Source organism: Bos javanicus, chromosome 9 (assembly GCF_032452875.1).
Source record: "Bos javanicus breed banteng chromosome 9, ARS-OSU_banteng_1.0, whole genome shotgun sequence".
NCBI classification, from domain to species: domain Eukaryota; kingdom Metazoa; phylum Chordata; class Mammalia; order Artiodactyla; family Bovidae; genus Bos; species Bos javanicus.
Window position 1 is genome coordinate 89972048 of NC_083876.1, and position 20693 is coordinate 89992740.

General features: G+C 39.9%; 1 protein-coding gene across 7 annotated transcripts in view; it reads right to left on the bottom strand.

The window, feature by feature from the left end:
* The window catches only part of RGS17 (regulator of G protein signaling 17), a 103782-nt gene that overhangs the window by 30650 nt on the left and 52439 nt on the right, over positions 1–20693 (bottom strand). For all 7 annotated transcript variants that reach the window (XM_061428366.1, XM_061428369.1, XM_061428364.1 and 4 more), the window contains one exon: positions 6452–6595. In XM_061428366.1, the coding sequence (XP_061284350.1) occupies positions 6452–6595 (144 nt within the window). The remainder of the gene's footprint in view (positions 1–6451; positions 6596–20693) is intronic.

Here is a 20693-nt window from a genome sequence, read left to right on the forward strand (position 1 = left end):
TTTAGGGATTAACATACACACAGCTATTATTAATATATATAAAAATAGATAATCAACAAGGCACATACTATATAGCACAGGGAACTCTATTCAGTATTCCCTAATAACCTATATGGAAAAAGAATCTGAAAAAGAATGAATAAATGCATATGTATAAATGAATCACTAGGCTGTACACCTGAAACTAACACAATATTGTAAATTAACTATGCTTCAGTACAAAAAAAAAAAAAAGAATGGAATGCCTTCAATGGCAAAGGGTCAAGGAACCCTGATTCTCGCAGTTTTCCAATAGTTAGCACTCAGAGGTAACACAGACTCGGCAGAGGCAGCCTCAATACTAAATTTTTCTGGAGGGTGACCTGGGGAGTAAAACCAAATATTCATGTCTAGATTCAACGGCTTATTGAGAGTCTGTTCGCTGTCACACTGAGGCAGGGAAAATCCTGTGAAAGCTAATGGCGTCAACAGTACCAGGCAATAATCAGCCTTCAACTTTAAATGAGTGAATGAACAAGGGCATGACTTAGAGAAGGTCCCTAACCCCAGTGCCCACTTTTTGGTTTTGTGTATATGGCCTGGGAAACCTGGGTTCATTCTGGTACAAGTTTTTTGACTGTGTGTGTTTAAACGTTATGATAAGTTATAGAAACTTACTGATAAAATTTACCCATGACATGGTGAGACAGAGTTTTAAAACTAGAATTCTTTGTAAGTGATGTTTTTGATGGTCTGGTTACAAGTCCTTTGGAAGTCCTATGTAGCAAACCTGTGCTCCCACGTGAGATGAATCAGTCTCTGAGGGTGACAGGCAGAGAAAAGACTGCTTTTCTCTGAAATGACTCAACTGGCATGTGTGAGTGGATTTACTTCCAGGGGGATGGTTTCTTTACCATGGAGCAGACACGGATTTTGTTTTTCCTTTCAAAAAATATCCTTTGGCTTTTAAAGCATGCCTTTTAGTATTTCCACTGGCAAAGAGCTAACGTGTGACAGCGTCAGAGGATAAAATAGGACATTATTTTTGCACTGTTTTGAATTATACAGGCTGTGGTACTTGTTAAAAATGGAGGGAGGGGTGACCAAAAGTATGCTGATGAAGTGTTTAAGGTTCACTTAGTCAGATCTGTTCCATGGTCTGGAAACCAGTGTGTCAAATGGGATATAATTTTAACTTGCACAAGGCTATTTAACTCATTCATCTCTTGACCAGTTTCTCCTGAGAAGGATGGAGACCATCCAGTGCAGTGGACCAAATACTGCAGGCAGTACCCAGGAGCGCATGGGACTGTGAACTTCATTTGACAAGTCTTAGTTAATATAGTTCTTGAAGAGTTTACAAAGTAAAAAGCTTTGGAAACGGTTCATATCCAGCCTGTAAATGAAAAGTATGGAAGTGTCATCTTATAGTGGACAAAACAATGCATTGGGATACTAAGAGACTTGCATTTTAATCCCCCTACTGTCCTTAAGGAGCTTAATAACAGCAGGCAAGTCTTCAGTTGCCTTATCTGTCAAATCAGACATAGAATGTTCCAAATACTAGCTTTTAGCAAGGCCATTTTTCTTTCAAACAAAATCCTGTATCTTAATCTGATGAGTGAAAAAGCTAAATAGAGAACCACTCCCTTGGATACTGCCAGTGGGGAGCTTGGGACCGTAGCCAGTGACACTCCCCACCCAAACCCCCCAGAATCATCATCTCACTATCACACAGCAGCAGGAGGAGTCAATGGAACATTCTGGACACATGGTATCTGAAATCTGTGGAGTTCTCATCTTTTATGAGTAAACACAGAAATCAGTGTTGCTTGCTAGGACACCCCCAGGAGTAATGGAGAATTAAAACAGAAGTGGATTAGTACCTAGAGACTTCCTTGAAAAAAAAAAACAAAAACACCAGTCTGGGTTATTTTAGTGTAGCCTCTGAAGTTAAGTGAGAGTTCATGGAACAATTTGGAAATTAGGTTTAAGCTCGCAGTGCATTCTGAAATCTCTCCCTTTCTACCTCCTTTTTGAGGCACCTTGTTAGCACGATGCAACACGCTTTCACAGGTGTCTGAATGATCTCATGGATTCACACTGTGAGTGGTTTTGTAATAAGCCCACATCTTTAAAAGCATTCTTTCTCATAGAGAAGAGGGAAGGGGGTTAGCTACCTGAAGAGGCAGGTTGCTTTTTTGAATCCTGATCTAAGGGGAAACATTATTTTGACAAACCTGAACCTCTAGACGTGTGGTCTTGACAACACCGTCCTGGTCGGGAACAGCTTGGTCCCCTCTGCAGAAGGGCTTGCAAGTCTATAGGCCGTCTGCTTGATGGCCAAGACTCGGACATCCGTGACTTACTTGTGTAACAAAGCTTAAAGGGGCTAAACCCCATTCCTTTGCTTTCTCTTCTTGAAATGAAGGGCACTGGGGAGAAGAGAGAGATAGATGGACTTGGGGAAGGATCTGAAGTGGTTCTTTGACAGAGGACATCGTGAAGAAGTCCTAACTGTTGAGATTTTTGAAGGAAAATATGAGAATATTCAGTAGTTATGTATTTATTCTCTTTATCATTGCCCCAAACAAACCATAGTGGTAATTTATAAGGACAGAAATAAATTTAAGCACGAGAGAGGAGCTGACGATGAAACGCGAAAGAGAAATGCAAATCTGAGGAAAATACTAAGTTGTTTCAAAAAGCTATAACATGGGAGGCTCCAGTGAGGTATTTGTATTTATTACTAGACAGAGAAATTGATTTTCTTGGCACTCTATTTCCTTAAAAGGAGGTAAAATCAGCTACATGACAACTGTTCCTACTTAAGAATGACGGTTACGTCAGACTTTGATTTCTAACTTTTTGTACCTAAATTACATTTTTTAGTGTTTCTTTTTGTTCTACTCCTTTGACCTAGCCTGGAAAATTTGAAGAACACTTCTTTCTATTTTCCCTCTCTAATAAGCTTTGACAATTTCTTGCCATAAACTCAAAGTATAAAAGTTATGATATTTAAAGAATGGATGGGTAAAGGACATCTCCATTTATGAAGAGTTAACAGTCCCAATTAGCATCCAACTTATCGGTTTTTTTTGTTTTTAAATAGTTGCTTACATTAGAAACTACCTGTGTGAGCTCAGTCGCTCAGTTGTATCTGACTCTTTGTGACCCCATGGACTGTAGCCCACCAGGCTCTTCTGTCCGTGGAATATTTTAGGCAAGAGTACTGGAGTGGGTTGGCGTTTGCTGTTGGAGTGAGTTGTCATTTCCTACTCCAGGGGATCTTCCTGACGTAGGGAATTAACCTGTGTCTCTTGCATTGACAGGTAAATTCTTTACCACTGTGTCACCTGGGAAGCCTCCATACTACCTTGATCTTAGCCAAAAGGCTGAGAGCGATTACATACTATTTATCAAAAAAAGAAGACTTGTATGCTTATGGATTGTGCATTTTACGACCTAGACTTGGGTATCCACGACTCACTCATAGCAAATACAGTTCTTGACAACAATGCTCTCTTGTCTAAAACTAATACAACGCTCATCCAAGGCACCATATGTTTAGGGTCCAAATAGCAGGTTGGCCAAAAGATCACTCCGGTTATCTGTAAAAACCCAAAAGAACTTTTTGGCCAACCCAATACTTGTCACCCTAGAGATGTGGAGAGTTATTGCAGCTTCCAAAAGCTAATTTGTTCTCCAGCCACTGTGTTCTGAGACAATCTGAGGCTCACAAGCTCTCATTGACTATTGTGCTTAATGTGCACCTGAAGAATTAATAAAAGCAAGTCTTGCTAAATATCTGAAGGACAGATAAAAGCAAACTGCACGAAACATCTGTTTGACAACAAAGATTACACAACAAAACTTCAGTGTTTGTTATTTTAATCCTGAAGCAATTCAGAAATGAGTTCCTGCAGGCAAATACACTCATATCCTAATTACTGGAACATGGCATAGAGCAAGTGAGAAATAGAAGTCTAATTCTTAACAGGATGTAACAAAATATTTGCAATGTTTTATACAGACTTTAAAGTAAAACAGTCTTACTTTCCAAAATAATTTTTTTTATTATATCCACAAGCTGACATTTAAAAAAAAATATGCATTATTTGAAGCTGCTACTGCTAAGTTGCTTCAGTCGTGTCCAACTCTATGCGACCCCATAGACGACAGCCCACCAGGCTCCCCCGTCCCTGGGATTCTCAAGGCAAGAACACTGGAGTGGGTTTCCATTTCCTTCTCCATATTTGAAGCCAGGTCTTCTTTAAAGAGTTTTTATTTTTCCCATATGAAATGTTCCATAGCCCAGTAACCAACTCTTATTAAATGCACACTATGGGTCAGGCGCTGTTCTCAGCTAGTATGTGTTTTATCTCATTGAATGTTTAAAACGACCTTATTACGTAGGGATTCTTATCACTGTCATCTGATAGATGAGAAATCTGAAGACACTGAGCAACTTGTTGAAGGTCAAACAGACAGTGACAGATGAAGAGTCTGAACCCAGGCAGTCTGACTTGATGCTTTTGAACTGTGGTGCTAAAGAAGACTCTTGAGAGTCCCTTGGACAGCAAAAAGATCAAACTAGTCAATCCTAAAGGAAATCAATCTTGAATATTCATTGGAAGGACTGATGCTGAAGCTGAAGCTCTAATACTTTGGTCACCTGATACAATGAGCCGACTCACTGGAAAAGACCCTGATGATGGGGAAGATTGAGAGAAGGAGGAGAAGGGGACGACAGAGGATGAGATGGTTGGATGGCATCACCGACTCAATGGACATGAGTTTGAGCCAACTAGGAGATAGTGAAGGGCAGGGGAGTCTGGTGTGCTGCAGTTCATAGGGTCACAAAGAGTTGAACATGACTGAGTGACTGAACAACAACAAGTCTGACTTCAGAACCACCATATAAAGTTGTTCCCCTATAATTCATGGATTAAGGCCAGAGCTAGATGATCTCCTGAAGAATGAGACAAAAAAAAATTTACACAATCGCACTGAAATACTTCCCTCTTCTAGAACTCTCTTTCTTCCATCTGAAATACTTAATTTACGGCTTAAGGTTGAAAAGAGAAAGGAATCATAGCATGACTTTTCCCAACAAGGAACCATTATCTGGGAAACAATTTTGATCTTTATAAAAACTATTTTAAACCTTCTAGATTGCTGCAGTATGGGATAGTTCTCTGGAAATGAAGTCTCCTAGACAGCTGAGAGTGTGTTCAACACCAAGGCTGCCACTGGAGCATCACATTTCATCTTCTGTTTTGGTCACTGTGATAATGCCACTAGATCACAGGACCAACCTCCAAGGATGTTGGGAAACTGTAGCGATCATGCACAGGAAGATGACTCCAGCAGCTGGGCATTGCTTTATGTTTTTTTAAAAAATTTATTTATTTTAATTGGAGGCTAATTAATTTACAATATTGTAGTGGGTTTTGCCATACATTGACATGAATCAGCCATGGGTGTACATGTGGGCACATGTGCTTTATGGTTTTGAAACAGGTTGGGGAGATCCAACGGACCATTGCTAACCCAGAAGATCCACCTATGAATTGGATCTTACAGGACCCTGAAACGTGCAGTTCTACGGAAATTTCATTAAGTTTAGTTTGGCCCCTCCAACCTCCCAAGGGATGTCATCTTTGTAAATCTCGGAATTCTGGGTCCCACTGATTTTCTTATTTGAAGGCACTTTGTGGATTTGGAATGGAAACAGGTTTTCTGAAGTGCCCGAATCATGGACATTTAGCACTAGCCAGTACCTTGAGAATCAACTTTAACTCTCCATCACTTTTCTAGTGAGGAAACCACAAACCAGAGATTACAACTTTAATGTCAAAGAAGCTGTCAGTGACAACACTGCATCGGTAGCAGGTTCTCCGGCTCTAAGTTCAGAGTTTTTAACCAACTGGCTTGACCTTCATACCCATCATAGCCCCTGGCCTTTTAGATTTGTGGGCGTGAGTCTGTGGCACTTCTTTATCCTTTTTAGGAGTCTGTGGCTGAGGCTGCCACTCAAATCTGTGACAGAACAGTCAATCTCTCATGAAAGAACATAGAACTAAAACACTACATGGAATTCAATACTGCTAGAGATTACTTTAGTGTTCTTGCACCTTCTATTATGGGAGAATGCTGTCTTCTGTTCAACAAACACATAGCCGCAAATCTTATTTTTACTCATACCTTTAAGAAGCATGGGTGGAAAAAGTCATGATACAAAACAATTTTTCATTCTTTCCTACCAATTTCAGTGTAGATTCTGAGGAAGTATTATATTTTGCTTAGGGAAAGGTGTGCATTAAACCAATGAACATCTCCAATAACTGCTGCTTGTAAAGGGAATAAAAAGACAGATCGAGAAGTTTCTATGGTTCCAAGAGCTGACACGCATGTTCACGCCAGTTATGACGCAGCTCAGGTGTGGTATCACACAGATAAGAGGACGTACCAGGAGCAGCTGCAGCAACAGCACCAACAAAAGCAACACGTGTTGTTGGGTCTCTGGTTTCCAGGTGCCTGAGACACAGCAGGTGTTTCTTCATTCTGTGACTGCTGCCTTTTTCGCATTTCAGCTACTGCAGTGCCCAGGTGGCTGAAAGAAGAGAGAAAACATGAGATTGGAAAACATTACGAGGGTAAATTGCCTCTGCGGAAGGAAGCATACTTTAGTTAAGGGGTTGGGGAGAAGACAATTTGAGAAAAGGTAAACACGAATAAGCTTTAGCAGTCAAGTTGCCAATTCTCCAGAAGTTTTTTTAGGCAAAATTCTAAAAACTACCACTATCGGCCACATACAATCACAGTAAGTGTTGCCACATAATCAGAATCAGTTGGGAAGGTAAATATGATAAGGTTTGAAAATGTGTTTTCACTTCCTTGTTTACTCAAAGATGACTACACCTGCTTTCCTTTATGGACGCCTTTACATGGTTATAGTGGGCGTGAGTGTTTTCTCCACTGACGTTTACACTAAGGTTATAGAAGTTTACGAATCATCGCTGCACGGTTTCTAACTCTATAACATAGTGAAGAACAGTTTGATTTTAGCCCTCTCTGACCTTTTATTTTTTTCTCATCTCTTTTTAAAACATACAAACTCCTTTGTGGCACTTCTGGCTCACCGTCCCAGGACTTGATAACATTGGCAAAATTCCTTACTCTGGTAGGTGTCCCTGTTGCAAATGCATCAGCTCCCTTTCCTCCAGCACTCAAAATTTATGTTCATTTAGTAGATACTTGTGGAAAAATAAAAAGTTATCAAACCCACAAGAATCATTTTAGTGGAATTTATATATCATGGCAGATAAGAAAAATGCTGGGGTACAGACCGTCCTACCAGTGACCTTACTGGTAGGGTGAGTGGCCACATATTTATAAGCCAAGTGAGTTGCCACATATTTATAAGACCAACTCTAATCCAAAAGTTATTTATGATAAAAAATAAAGTTTTATTTTATTAGACTAAAATAAAAGATAGCATAAACTTCTAGAAAAGGGAATGATTCTACTGAATAATATTTTCACTAATATGTAATGTATGTAAACCACACATATATATTATCATATGTATGACTGTAAGCAATATTTGTTAATAACATAAAGTACTTTGGAATTTTTAGCATTGTGATCTCACGCTTTAAAAAACATTTTCAGCTCTGAATACAATGATAATTAAAAAAATACCATATTCTTTTTTTTATTTTATTATGTTTTACTGGAGGATAATTGTTTTACAATGTTCTGATAGTCTTTGTCATACATCAATATGAATAAGTTATATCGATATATAGATACAGATATCCCTTCCCTCTGGAGTCTCCCCCTCCCCACCCCAGCCCCTCTAGGTTATCTCAGAGCACCAGGCTGGGCTCCCTGTGTTACAGTAGCTTCCTGCTAGTTACCTATTTTAAACATGATAGTGTATATATGCCAGTGCTACTTTCTCAAGAGCAACCCTCTCCTTAGACCAGAAACAGACCAGAAAACCACAGTGGTAGATAAACAGGGGTGAAGTCACAGTAATTCTGTAATTCAACTATGGGAACAGAAAGCAGCAAAGGCTCCATATTCTACTGGGGTAAAAAATGCTCCACTGTGAGCAGTGGAAAGCCAGAGTTCAGGTCACCTGAATAAAATCAGGGGGTGGTGGTTCTGTCACTCATAAAAAGATGCTAAAAAAACGATCTGTACTATCAAGGGTAGCTAGTGCCTGGAGTGAGAGGATGCACAGAGAGCCCCCTGACCTGACCCAGGCCAAGCAGCCCACAGGTTCTGTGAGCGGGTTAAGGATATCTCCAAAACCATTCCTGGATGAGAGAAAATCCTGAGATGCCAATGAAAGAGCTACTTTGGAACTGAAGGTCTTGAGGGAGTATAGGAGATAACTGAGAAGCATTATAAAGAGTGAGAGTGAGGAATACACCTCTTAGTGAAAGCACAAAATCCAATGAACACTAAAACCAGAAAGTCACTCAACAATCATGAGATGACTACACTCCTGATCAAATGCGAATAATAGAATCATCTAAAATTAGTTTAATGAGCATATATTTAACATAAACAATATGACAAAGGAAAAAACTGTTCATGTAAGAGAACAAGAAATTATAAAAACAAATATAGGCAAAAATGAAACAAGAACAGATAAAATAGAAAATGGAGAAACAAACAACATAGCCATTAAAAAGATTCAAATGAAATAATCTCTTCCCATAGCAACCCCCAGAAGAATAAGTATCAAGGACTGTACTCAGAATTCAACAAAGAGAAAAGTTGAAACATATAAAAGGGAATTGAGACAACTATAGCAGTAACACTGAAAGATTCCTGTATGTGTCCAACAAGATTTTTATCATAAGGAAAGAATTAACAGACTGTCAGGGAAGTATTTTCCAGGAAGCTTTATTGGAAGAAAAAACAAAAAACAAAACCAAAAAGACTTACGATGAAAGAGCATACCACATGCTTTAGCAGGATTAATAAAATCCATACATATATGCATTAAAATATTATCACAAAACTCTAAGATAAAGATATCAGCTGAATTACCCACAGAGGAGTAGCAAGGACTGACAGAAGAATAGCCACAGCAATCAGACAAGAAAAATAAAAGACCAAAATCGGGGACTGACCTGGTGGTCCAGGGATTAAGCATTTGCCTGCCAATGCAGGGAACATGGATTCGATCCCTGATCTGGGAAGACTCCACATGACATGGAGCAACTGAGCCCATGCGCTGCAACTACTGAGTCTGTGCTCCATAATTATTGAGCCTGTGCTCTAAAGTCTGTGAGCCACAACTACTGAGTCCATGTGCTGCAATTACTGAAGTGTGTCTAGAGCCCGTGCATTGCAACAAAGAGAAGCCCTCACTCACCACAACTGGCGAGACAGCCTGGGCAGCAACGAAGACCCAGGGCAACCAAAAAATGAAATCCAAATTGGAAGGGAAGAGGTAAAATTGACTACACATGAAAACTACCAGAACTAATAAGTAAATTCAGCAAGGTAAGAATCTGCCTGGAATGCGGGAGACCTGGGTTTGATTCCTGGGATGGGACGATCCCCTGGAGGGCATGGCAGCCCACTCCAGTATTCTTGCATGGAGAATCCCCATGGACAGAGGAGCCTGGCGGACTACAGTCCATAGTGCTGCAAAGAGTCGGACACGGCCGCGCAACTAAGCACAACACAGCACACAGCAGGATACAAGGTTAACATGCAGAAATCTATTGCATTTCTTTATGCTAACAATGAAATATCAGAAAAAAAAATGCTTAGTTGCATTTGCTTCCTGTGTGCCATGATAAACAGTGATGCTAAAGGTAATTCACTGTGGTTTACCTATAAATAAAGAAAGAAAAATTTGTGTCTGTTATATTTTTCTTTGAGTTCACCAATCAAGTTTTAAGCAAAATAAGTCTTCTTAATGTTATACAAGTGAAGAAAGAAAAAAAAAGTTTTGCAAAATGATCATATCTATGGACTGAAACTGTCAAATACTTTTGAATATGTGGAGGTCAATCCTTCTTCCTTCTCTTCGACCCCATAGGGAGAAAGACTGTCAAGAGATCACTTACTTTCAAAGATAGAGGAGAATGAAGTAGGAGAAATTCTCCTTTACAAGAACGCACCTGTGCACCGAACTGGGACTTCAGGCTTTGTGAAATGTGCAGCCCCAGGAGGATGCAGGATCCAGGGGCAGAGCAGGGCTGGGAGCAGGTGTGGTGGCATCTCAGATTGCTCCCCTCACACTGGCCAACTTGAAAACATTTCATTTAGGGCTTTCCTGGTAGCTCAGTGGTAAAGAATCTGCCTGGCAATGCAGAAGACATGGTTTTCATCCCTGGTCTGGGACGATAATACATGCAGAGCAACTGAGCCTGTGTGCCACAACTGCTGAGCTTGTGCTCTAGAGCCCAGGAGCCACAAATATTCAAGCCCTCGGGCCCTTAAGCTCAGCAACAAGAGAAGCCACTGCAGTGAGAAGCCCGCGTACAACTACAGAGTAGTTGTACTCTGCAATAAGAGAAAGCCCTGCTCTCTGCAATAAGAGAAAGCCCATGCAGCAACAAAGACCCAACACGGCCAAAAGTAAATAAACAAATTAAAAAACAGAAATACTTCATTTAGTTCTCACTGAGGTTCTGCAAATGCTGTTATGGAATAAGATTAATGGCTCCAGCATCTTCATTTCCCCCTCCACGGCTTAGGAAAATTTATTAACCAGGAAAACCCATATATCTATATTGTGATCAGAGAGGGCTTTCCTTCTGTTGTGAATTAATTGTATCTTCCAAGAAATGAAGAGAAAATTCTGATCTCACTCCAGTTGTATACAATTTTATCCCATGTAGCTCCTTCCATTTTTTCTGGATGAGATGCAATGATCAAAACCATCTTTATGCAAAAAAAATCAAAATTCAACATGCAGAACTACAGCAAAACAAAAAGCTCTGCACATCAAAATGAAAGTCAGTCTACAGAATGAGGGAAGTACTTGGGGACAACAGGTCTGATATGGTCCCCAAATATTTCCCCCATCCTTTAGATTGACTCAGTGATAAAGACCCCACCAGCAAGGCAGGGGTCACAGGAATTGTGGGTTCGATCCCTGGGTCAAGATCTCTGGAGGAGGAAATGGCAACCCACTCCAGTGTTCTTGCCAGGAAAATCCCATGGACAGAGGAGCCTGGTGGGCTGGTCCATAGGGTGGCAAAGAGTCAGACATGACTGAGCGACCGAGAACATATGTCTGATAAAAGGTTAATTTGCAAAATATACAAAGAATTCCTACCATTCAATAACAAAAAGACAAATATGATTTGAAAACGGGCAGAGGAATTGAACAGACATTTTTCCAAAGGAGGCAGACAAATGGCCAAACAGATGGCAATATGCTCAGCCTCACTAGTCATCAGGGGAGTGCAAATCTAAGCCACAACGAGATTATCACCAGACACTTGTTAGAAGGGTTATCATCAAAAAGACGAGCGAGAACAAGTACTGTCCAAAAATGTAGAGGAAAGGGAAACCTTTGCAATATTGGTGGGAATATAAATTGGTTCAGCCACTAAGGGAAACAATATGGAGGTTCCTAAAAAAATTAAAAGATAACCACACGATACAGCAATCCCACTTCTGAATATATGTCCAAAGGAAATGAAAACTGGATATCAAAAAGATACTTACATTCCCATGTTTTGAAGCATTATTCACAAAAGCCAGGATATGGAGATGACCTAAGTGTCCATCGATGGATGAATGAATAATGTGATATACATATACACATACAAACAATGGAATATTATTCATGGATAGTTCTTGAGGGCACTATGTTAACGGTGATAAAGCAGACAGAGAACAAATATTGTATGACATCACTTATATGTGGGCTTCCCAGGTGGTTCAGTGGTAACAATCTGTCTGTCAGTGCAGGAGAGGCAAGAGACACGAGTTCGATCCCCGGGTCGGGAACATACCCTGGAGGAGGAAACGGCAACCCACTCCAGTACTCTTGTTGGAAACTTTTATGGACAGAGGAGCCTGGTGGGGTATAGTCCATGGGGTCACAAAGAGTTGGACAGGGCTGAGCGACTGAGCAGGCATGCATTACTTATATGTAGAATTAAAAAAAGTTGAATTCATAAAAACCGAGAATAAAATCATAGGTACCAGAAACTAGGGTGTGGGGGAACTGGGAAGATGTGGATCACAGGGCACAAACTTGAAGTTAGAAGATGAATCAGTTCTTCTTATTCATAGAAGATGAAGAGCTAATGCATGGCACTGTGATTATAGTTAACACTACTATATTGCCTATTTTGAAGTTGTTAAGAGACCTGAGGATGAGATGTTTGGATGGCGTCACTGACTCACTGGACATGAGGTTTGATCAAACTCCAGGAGATGGTGAAGGACAGGAAACCTGGTGTGCTGCAGTCCATGGGGTCACAAAGAGTCAGACACCACTGAGCGACTGATGATGATGAAGAGACTTGATCTTAAATATTTTCACCATAAAAAAAATGGCAATTATGTGATGGGATGAAGGTGTCAGCTAATACTACTGAGGTAGTCATATTGCAATATATAAATGCATCTGATCAACACACTTTACACCTTAAATTAATATTGTTATATGTCAATTATATCTCAGTTTACAGAACATCTTTACAGTTTGAATAAAGAGTCAAATAAAACAATATAAAATTTAAAAGGATAAATACAAGCATCTAAAAAGCTGCATATGACAAGGATGGGAGAAACATGGCTTAATAGGACCATAACAAGGTAATTTATTGGACAATAAATTCATTATTAATCAATAGTATGATATAAACAAAATCATTTAGAATGCATTAATAAGAATATGGTTTGTAATACAAACTGGTGATAGGTCTTCTCTGGGCTGGTTAAATGATTACGTTCAATTTTGGCCCCCACAACTTAGGAAGGAAAGTGGAATTTGCTCAGAAAATCAGGAAAGTTAAAAAAAAAAAACTTAAAAAAAATCTCATGAGAATATTGCACTTAGAACATAAGTGTTTAAAGAAGATTCAGATAATCAGAATCAAAATTACCTAGTATTTGAAGTAACACCCAGTAGAAGAAAATGTCCATCTGCTTGTAAGATCCCTAATGTTAGAAGATGGATTGATAAATAGAAGCAACCAAAAGAGACTTGCTTTCATAAATAGAAAGTCTGTCTGATATTCAGGTAAGACCTTAATTTACCTGTGAGGTTAGTATCAAGTCAAGCATTCTTGAACTTATTCAAGCTAAGGCTGGACATACTGAAAGAGGTTGATGTACAGGGGCCTTAAGTTTACATGGATCGTTAGACTGAGAAAAATGTTCTTAGTTCTAAAGTTGTTATTCTTAAAATGGGCTGCCCAAGCTGAGAACTGTCTTTGAAAATACAGTTGGGAGGGAGAAGAAGAACTGTTTTTCTTTTAAATTTGTTCTCTTGTAGATAGCAATGTCAATTCTTGAGTATGCCCTGATGTTATTCTTTATCATTTTTGCTTATATATTGTTTCCCAATTGAATTATAAAACTCTTATGGGGAAGGAGAGAAAAATATATTTAATATATATTGGTTTTCCTGGAATTTAGCAGTGTTTTCTGTCAACAGCAGATGCTCATGATATTGTATAAGCTATTGTCAATAAAAAACAGTGGATTTTTTACAATAAAAATGCAACACAATAAAGTAAAATAAAATAAAAATGTGTATTTTATCCTCTTAGAAACATTCATATCTTATCGTAGGAACACGACTCAGGAATTGAAGCTGGGTCTCCTGCCTTGCAGGTGGGTTTACTGTCTGACCCACCAGGGAAGCCCATATAAAACTTCAGTTCAGTTCAGTTCAGTCGCTCAGTTGTGTCCAACTCTTTGCAACCCCATGAACCGCAGCACTCCAGGCCTCCCTGTCCATCACCGACTCCCAGAGTCCACCCAAACTTAGAAATATACAAATGACAATATCCTCCATCCCTCCTGCTAAGTTGCAGTACAATATGGGGATTAAACCATCTTTGGAGTTGGGCTGTGTCCAGATCTTCCCTCTTGTCATCAACTGTACGCCCTTTGGATAGTTATTTAATCTCTTTGTGTCCAATGTCCATATCTGAAGATACTTATTGATAATTACAGAACATATCAGTATATCATTACTACTATAAGGGTTAAGTGGATTGAAAATTTAAAATACTTGGGAAAAAACCATCATACATACAGTAAGTACGTAAGTCCTTACTTAAGTATGTTGTACTCAAGTCCAATGCTTGAGAGCATTGTACATAATGTCACCAACAAGCTGGTGTGGTAAATATTTTCAGGCTACAGATGCTGAAGATTTCTATCACTTCCTTCCTACTGACAGATCACTCCACTTTATACAGGGCGGATTGTACTGTTCTTGTGTCCACTGGTTAGACTTTTCCTAGATCAGAGATCTACACAAAGGCTTACTCAGTGAAAAAAGAAAACTAATGGTTTGAATTTTCACTTCACCACGAACACTGTAATTTTTATCACATGTAAATGAACTGAGTCTGAAGTGACTCACAGTATCCACAATCAGCTCCTTACCCCTCAATCACACTTCATTATAATTGAAGCCGTCTTGTCATGTTTAGTGAAAGCATTCCGTTTTGTCATATAGTTGTTGATTCAGTGTTGAGCCCCAAAAAGGTATTTGCTAAATAAGCCAAATTTGTGAGGCCCTTTTTAGCATGAGGGCGGACAAGAAGCAATTCACCATATTTATTCCTAGTCGTGATATATTTTCCCTGTGAAGGAAAACAACCCACTCCTCAATTTAAAACTTCTGATAACTACCCTGCTTCAGCTAAGCCGGCATATATTTATGTAATGGAGCAAACTTTCAGTGACACCTCCTGTTTCACGACTTATTCTTCTAAAAAGGGTGGTATCCAAAACAGCTTTTCCCCCTTTTTTGAGGAGGGGAGAGTTTTGGGTATGCTTTTTTCAAAACTCACCATTTGGAAAAATCACCATTTTATGATTACATTAAATGAAACATTCAAGAGGTAAACTCTTCGTGCATTCAGAGTGAATAATCACTAGGAACAGGATTCGGTCCACTCTTGGCAGTTAGAATCTGGTTCCATCAGTGAATCCATCCATTCAATTCCTTTTCCTTAGGAAAGCTTGCTAAATGCCACATTATGTTGAATCAGCAATTCTGTCGTGTTCATATTTTCATACATATTTATAAATACATAAATATGTATCATAACATATAAATCTATAAAAAGACTAGAAAAATTTTCCTCCTGGGCTTTCCTCTACCGTTAAAGTAGAGACCCAGAACCTTGTTAGTCCCCTTCCTCTTTCAGCTCATGAGCATTTTTCAGACACGTTGAAAAGCATTAGTTGATGGAGCTATCCAAAACAGCACCTTGTGCGGCTCAGCTGCTAATTTTTGTCCCCCAGAAGATTCAGTCATTTCCATCTGACAGAACATCACAATTTCAACTCGTGTGATTCTGCACTTCTATCAACTTTCTATTTTCTTCTTTTGACTATGATTTTTGGAGTATAGTGTCTTTGGAGTAAAAGAGATCTGGACTGGAATCACAAAGAGCTGCCTGTGCTGGCTACATGGCATTAACGTACTTAATCTCTGCCTCTGTTTGTAAAACGGAGCATACCCGCTTCACAGGTGCTGCAGTGGCAAAAAATCTGCCTGCAACACAGGAGACGCAGATTCAGTCCCTAGGTGGGGACGATCCCCTGGAGGAGGAAATGAGACCTCACTCCAGTATTCTTGCCTGGAAAATTCCATGGACAGAGGAGCCTAGTGGGCTACAGTCCATGGGGTCGCAAAGAGTCAGACATGACTGAGCACCCACAGAGACACACACACATATCTGTAATTACAATAATAATAATTGCTCCTACTTTTATTACCTTTAGACAAATTACTGTCTTCATATTTGTTTACAAACATACTCCTGATGATTTCCTTCAAATTGTATGATAGGTTTTTAAACTGTAACTGCAAGGATGAGAGATTTACTTAGCAGTTGCCAAGGTTTTCATGCAAAGAGTTAAAACTTGGGTGCTTGCCATCATTCCAAGTGTAGTCTTTGGACCAGAAGCATCACACCCCCTGGGAGGTTTTTAGGAAAGAGGATTTCAAGTCCCACATCAGATGTGCTGGATCTGATTTTGCATTTTAACAATACAAAACAATATGGAGATACAAATGATGGGTGTACTTAGAGCCTGGGAAGCACTGGTTCAGGCCACACTAAGCTGTGAACTTGAAGCATCGTGGTTGTCGTGTAGAGGAAGTGTATTCACAAAAGTCAGAAAGACATCGTGTGTTCGAGTGAAGCACCAACTGGAAGGAAAGATCACCAAAGGCTCGTTCAACTGCTCCCTGTCAGGCTCATTCACTTGTTTTCCTCTCTCTAGGGCTTTCTTCCCAAAAGACCCTGATGCTGGCAAAGACTGAAGGCAGGAGGAGAAGGGGACGCCAGAGGATGAGATGGCTGGACGGTATCACCGACTCAATGGACATGAGTTTGAGCAAGCTCTGGGAGATAGTGAAGGACAGAGAAGCCTGGTGTGCTGCAGTCCATGGGGTCACAGAGAGTCAGACGTGACTGAGCGACTGAACAACGACAGGTGCTTTCTGCTCAGTGTCACAAAGAACTGTGTGCCTTCCTCTTTGAGCTATGACTTGTCTACAAGACTGTTTATATGAGAACTGGACTCTGACACCCTAAAGGGTCTCACTATTTTTGCTATCTCCAGCACCTGGTGGGGGTACTTCCTCCAGGAACCTTTGCAGAACTTCCCAGCCTGTGGGAACGTGCCGGGCACTGCTTACACTTCTCTGACCTGTAATTCCATATTGTTTTAGAGCTTTGCCATTTGAGAGCTTTTCTTACAAGACTGTGAGTTCTTTTAGGGCACAGTCCAGACCATTCACCTTGGTACTTTTGATACTCATGAAATAACACTCATGTGTCTTAAGCTTCCACTAAGAACTGGTATTTTGCGAGCTGATGGAGGTCATAGAACCAACCCTCTGTTTTATTCTTAGCGAAAGAGTTAACTTCATGGGGAAAAATTTCTCTCAAAGTTTATCCCTTTTTTCCCTTCTTCACCTGTTGATACCTGCTCATGTTTGTGTATTTTGGAATCTAATATAAGTGAAAGTCACTCAGTGGTGTCTGACTCTTTGGGACCCCGTGGACTGTAGCCCACCAGGCTCCTCTGTCCATGGGATTCTCCAGGGAAGAATACTGGAGTGGGTTGCTCTTTCCTTCTCCAGGGGATCCTCCTCGACCCAGGGATAGAACCCTGGTCTCCTGCATTGCAAGTAGGTTCTTTACTGTCTGAGCCACCAGGGAAGCCCATGCAAAAGTTAGTTATTTGGATGCTTATATTGTCAAAAGGATATGTGGTAAAAGCACCATGTTTTCCAGGAATTTCACCACACACAAAAGCTTGAGAACCAGTAAGGTTGTCAGTGTTTGTTAAATGAGTGAAACAGAGAAAGAAAAGGCTCTTCTAGTGCAAGTGAGTAGGCAGATGCTCTAACAGAGGCCAGAGTTGCAGAGTTAAAATGAATGGAAAGGTTATTCAATTACTGGGTAATTTCAGAAAGTCTACAAGACCAATACAGACAAAGCAGCACTTTTAAAGGCCCAATTTTTACCTGACTCATTCAGGCTTTGCTTTAGTTTAAAACAGCAGCATTAGCTTAGGGTGAATGTTTTCGAAATGGGACCAAAAATACATCACAGTAAGAGCAACTCTGTCATAAACACTGCCTGGTGACGATGCGACTCCTTAACACGGCCTATTACTGTCATTGTGCCATTCGAGAAAATACCAGGGATTAATATGGAGTCATAATGTGTTTACTTAGGAAAGAACTGATAGCACTTTCCTCTTTGTGACATATTCATTTTGAGATTCATCAAACTGCTTTTCAAAGAGCAGACATGCTCATTATTTCAATCCACATAAAGAAGATAAGCAAGTTAACATGAGGAAAGGGAAAAAAGACTGAAAATGTGAAAAGAAAAAAGGACGCAGTACAGAAAACAAAATCACAACATTTGGGAAAAGGGTGTGCCAGAGACAGTGTCTCCGAGCAGAAATTATTCATACAATTATTTAAGATGCTTACACAAGCAGGGATAATTACTATGGAAATTCAACATAGGGCACTGTTTATATAAACACGTTAAACGAGAATAGAGATTAATACCATGTGGAAGCATTCCCAAAAGGATCTAAAACATACAAAATATATCCCATTTATGTTTGTGTTTCATGTCATATCTCTGCATGCTATTCAAGTTCTTTTCCACAACTAAGCCAACAGGGGTTCCCTCTGATCTCTCTTGCATTTCGTAACACACCCATATGGAACAATAGTCAACTCACAACTCACACATACTCAGCATATGAGGTAGTATACTATCTGTTCTTCCAGAAGCTACATTCTGTATATTTTGCTTTATACTCATAAACACCTAAAAAAGAACTTTAAAATATATAATCAGGTAACCAGTAAACTTGCTCAAAAGTCTGTGTTCTACTCAAGGTGAAAATTTGTCAAAGAGAATGATTTGTGGTCATCATTCCCTTCAGTACATTTGCTCAGTCGCTAAATCGTGTCTGACTCTTTGTGATCCCACGGGCTACAGCATTCCAGGCTTTCCTGTCCTTCACTATCTCCCAGAGTTTGTTCAAACCCATGTCCATTGAGTTGGTGATGCCATTCAACCATCTCATCCTCTGTCGCTCCCTTCTCCTCCTGCCCTCAATCTTCCTGAGCATCCGGGAATCTTCCAATGAGTCAGCTCTTTGCATCAGGAGGCCAAAGGAATGGAGCTTCAGCATCAATCCTTTCAATGAATATTCAGGGTTGATTTTCCTTTAGGATTGACTGGTTTGATCTCCTTGCTGTCCAAGGGACTCTCAGCACATTGCATCTATTTAATCAAAATAATGACTTCCCTTTACTGTCTTTAATATAAGTAATTTCAGCAAACGGATGCCTATTATAAAGTTCATTTCAGTTCAGTCTTTCTTTTTTTCAATAAGAACGCTGACCTCCAGGAAGTACACAAGTGATGGAATCAATTCAATCAGCTCTCTTCAGTTACACAGCAAAACATTTTTACTCATTGCAGGAAGAGTGGGCAGCTGCTATTAGAAAGGCTGAGTACAAGGATGAGGCTCTACTCAGGAGCCCCTGACCTGGCTACTCCCAGTCGCCCACCAAGGACCCTCCGAGATACAGAAAAGAGACAAGAAATAACAGTTTTATTTTGGCAGGGGGTGGGGAGGTGAGGAACCATAATTATTCTTCACCCTCATATATCCATGGAAGAGCACTGGTAATGAGAGAAATTGTTAATTTAATTTTTAACAAAGACTAAATCTGGGGCAAAAAGTGAACACTGGCAGTAATATCCAGAACAAATCAGAGTCAGGTCTAGATCGATATTGACTAATGATAAATGATAGATGATATTGATAAATGATATTTGATAAATGATAAATGATATTGACTTCAAAGTTCTAGGGTTATTATAAAGATATTTAATATTCTCTATACACTGATATATACATAGATGGTATATATACATAGATGGCATATATATACATATGTATATAATACGTATTTTAATATGTACATCAAGATATATATGCATATAAGTATAACATTGTTCAGTCACTAAGTCGTGTCTGATTCTTTGCAACACCCATGGACTACAGCATGCCATGTTTCCTTCACTATCTCCCCAAGTTTGCTCAAACTCATGTCCATTGAGTCAGTGATACCATCCAATCATCTCATCCTCTGTTGCCCACTTCTCCTGCCCTCAATCTTTCCCAGTATCAGGGTCTTTTCCATGAGTCGGCTCTTCACATCAGACGGCCAAAGTATTGGAGCTTCAGCTTCAGCATCAGTCCTTCCAGTGAATATTCAGGGTTGATTTCCTGTAGGATTGACTGGTTTGATCGCCTTGCAGTCCAAGGGACTCTCAAGAGTCTTCTCCAGCACCACAATTTGAAAGCCTCAATTCTTAGGCACTCAGTCTTCTTTATGGTCCAACTCTCATATCTGTACACGACTACTGAAAAAACCATAGCTTTTACTACATGGATCTTTGTCAGCAAAGTGATATCTCTGCTTCTTAATATGCTCTCTATGTTTGTCATAGCTTTTCTTCACGTATACTCACACACACACACACACACACATACAGAGAGAGAGAGAGTCAAAGCAGAAACATAGACACAGTAGTAAGCAGTCAATTATCATCAGCTAGTTACACTGCCATCATAATTACCACTTCATTGGTGACACTTGCCCAGCTTGCTAATCCTCTGGTTTAGAAGAGCGACCCTCGGGACTTCCCTGGTGGTCCAGTGGGAAAGAATCTGCCTTGCAACGCAGGGGACATGGGTTCCATCCTGGTTGGGGGAACTGTGATCCCACACGCGGTGGAGCAACTAAGCCTGCATGGCACAACCAAGACCTGACGTAATCAAAGAAAAATATATTTAAAAAAAAGAAAAAGAGTGACTCTTACATTGGCAAAGAACCAGGGTGTTTTTTGTTGTTGTCGTTTTGTTACTGTTTTTAAATTTTCAAATCAGTCTTATAGCAATATTTTTGT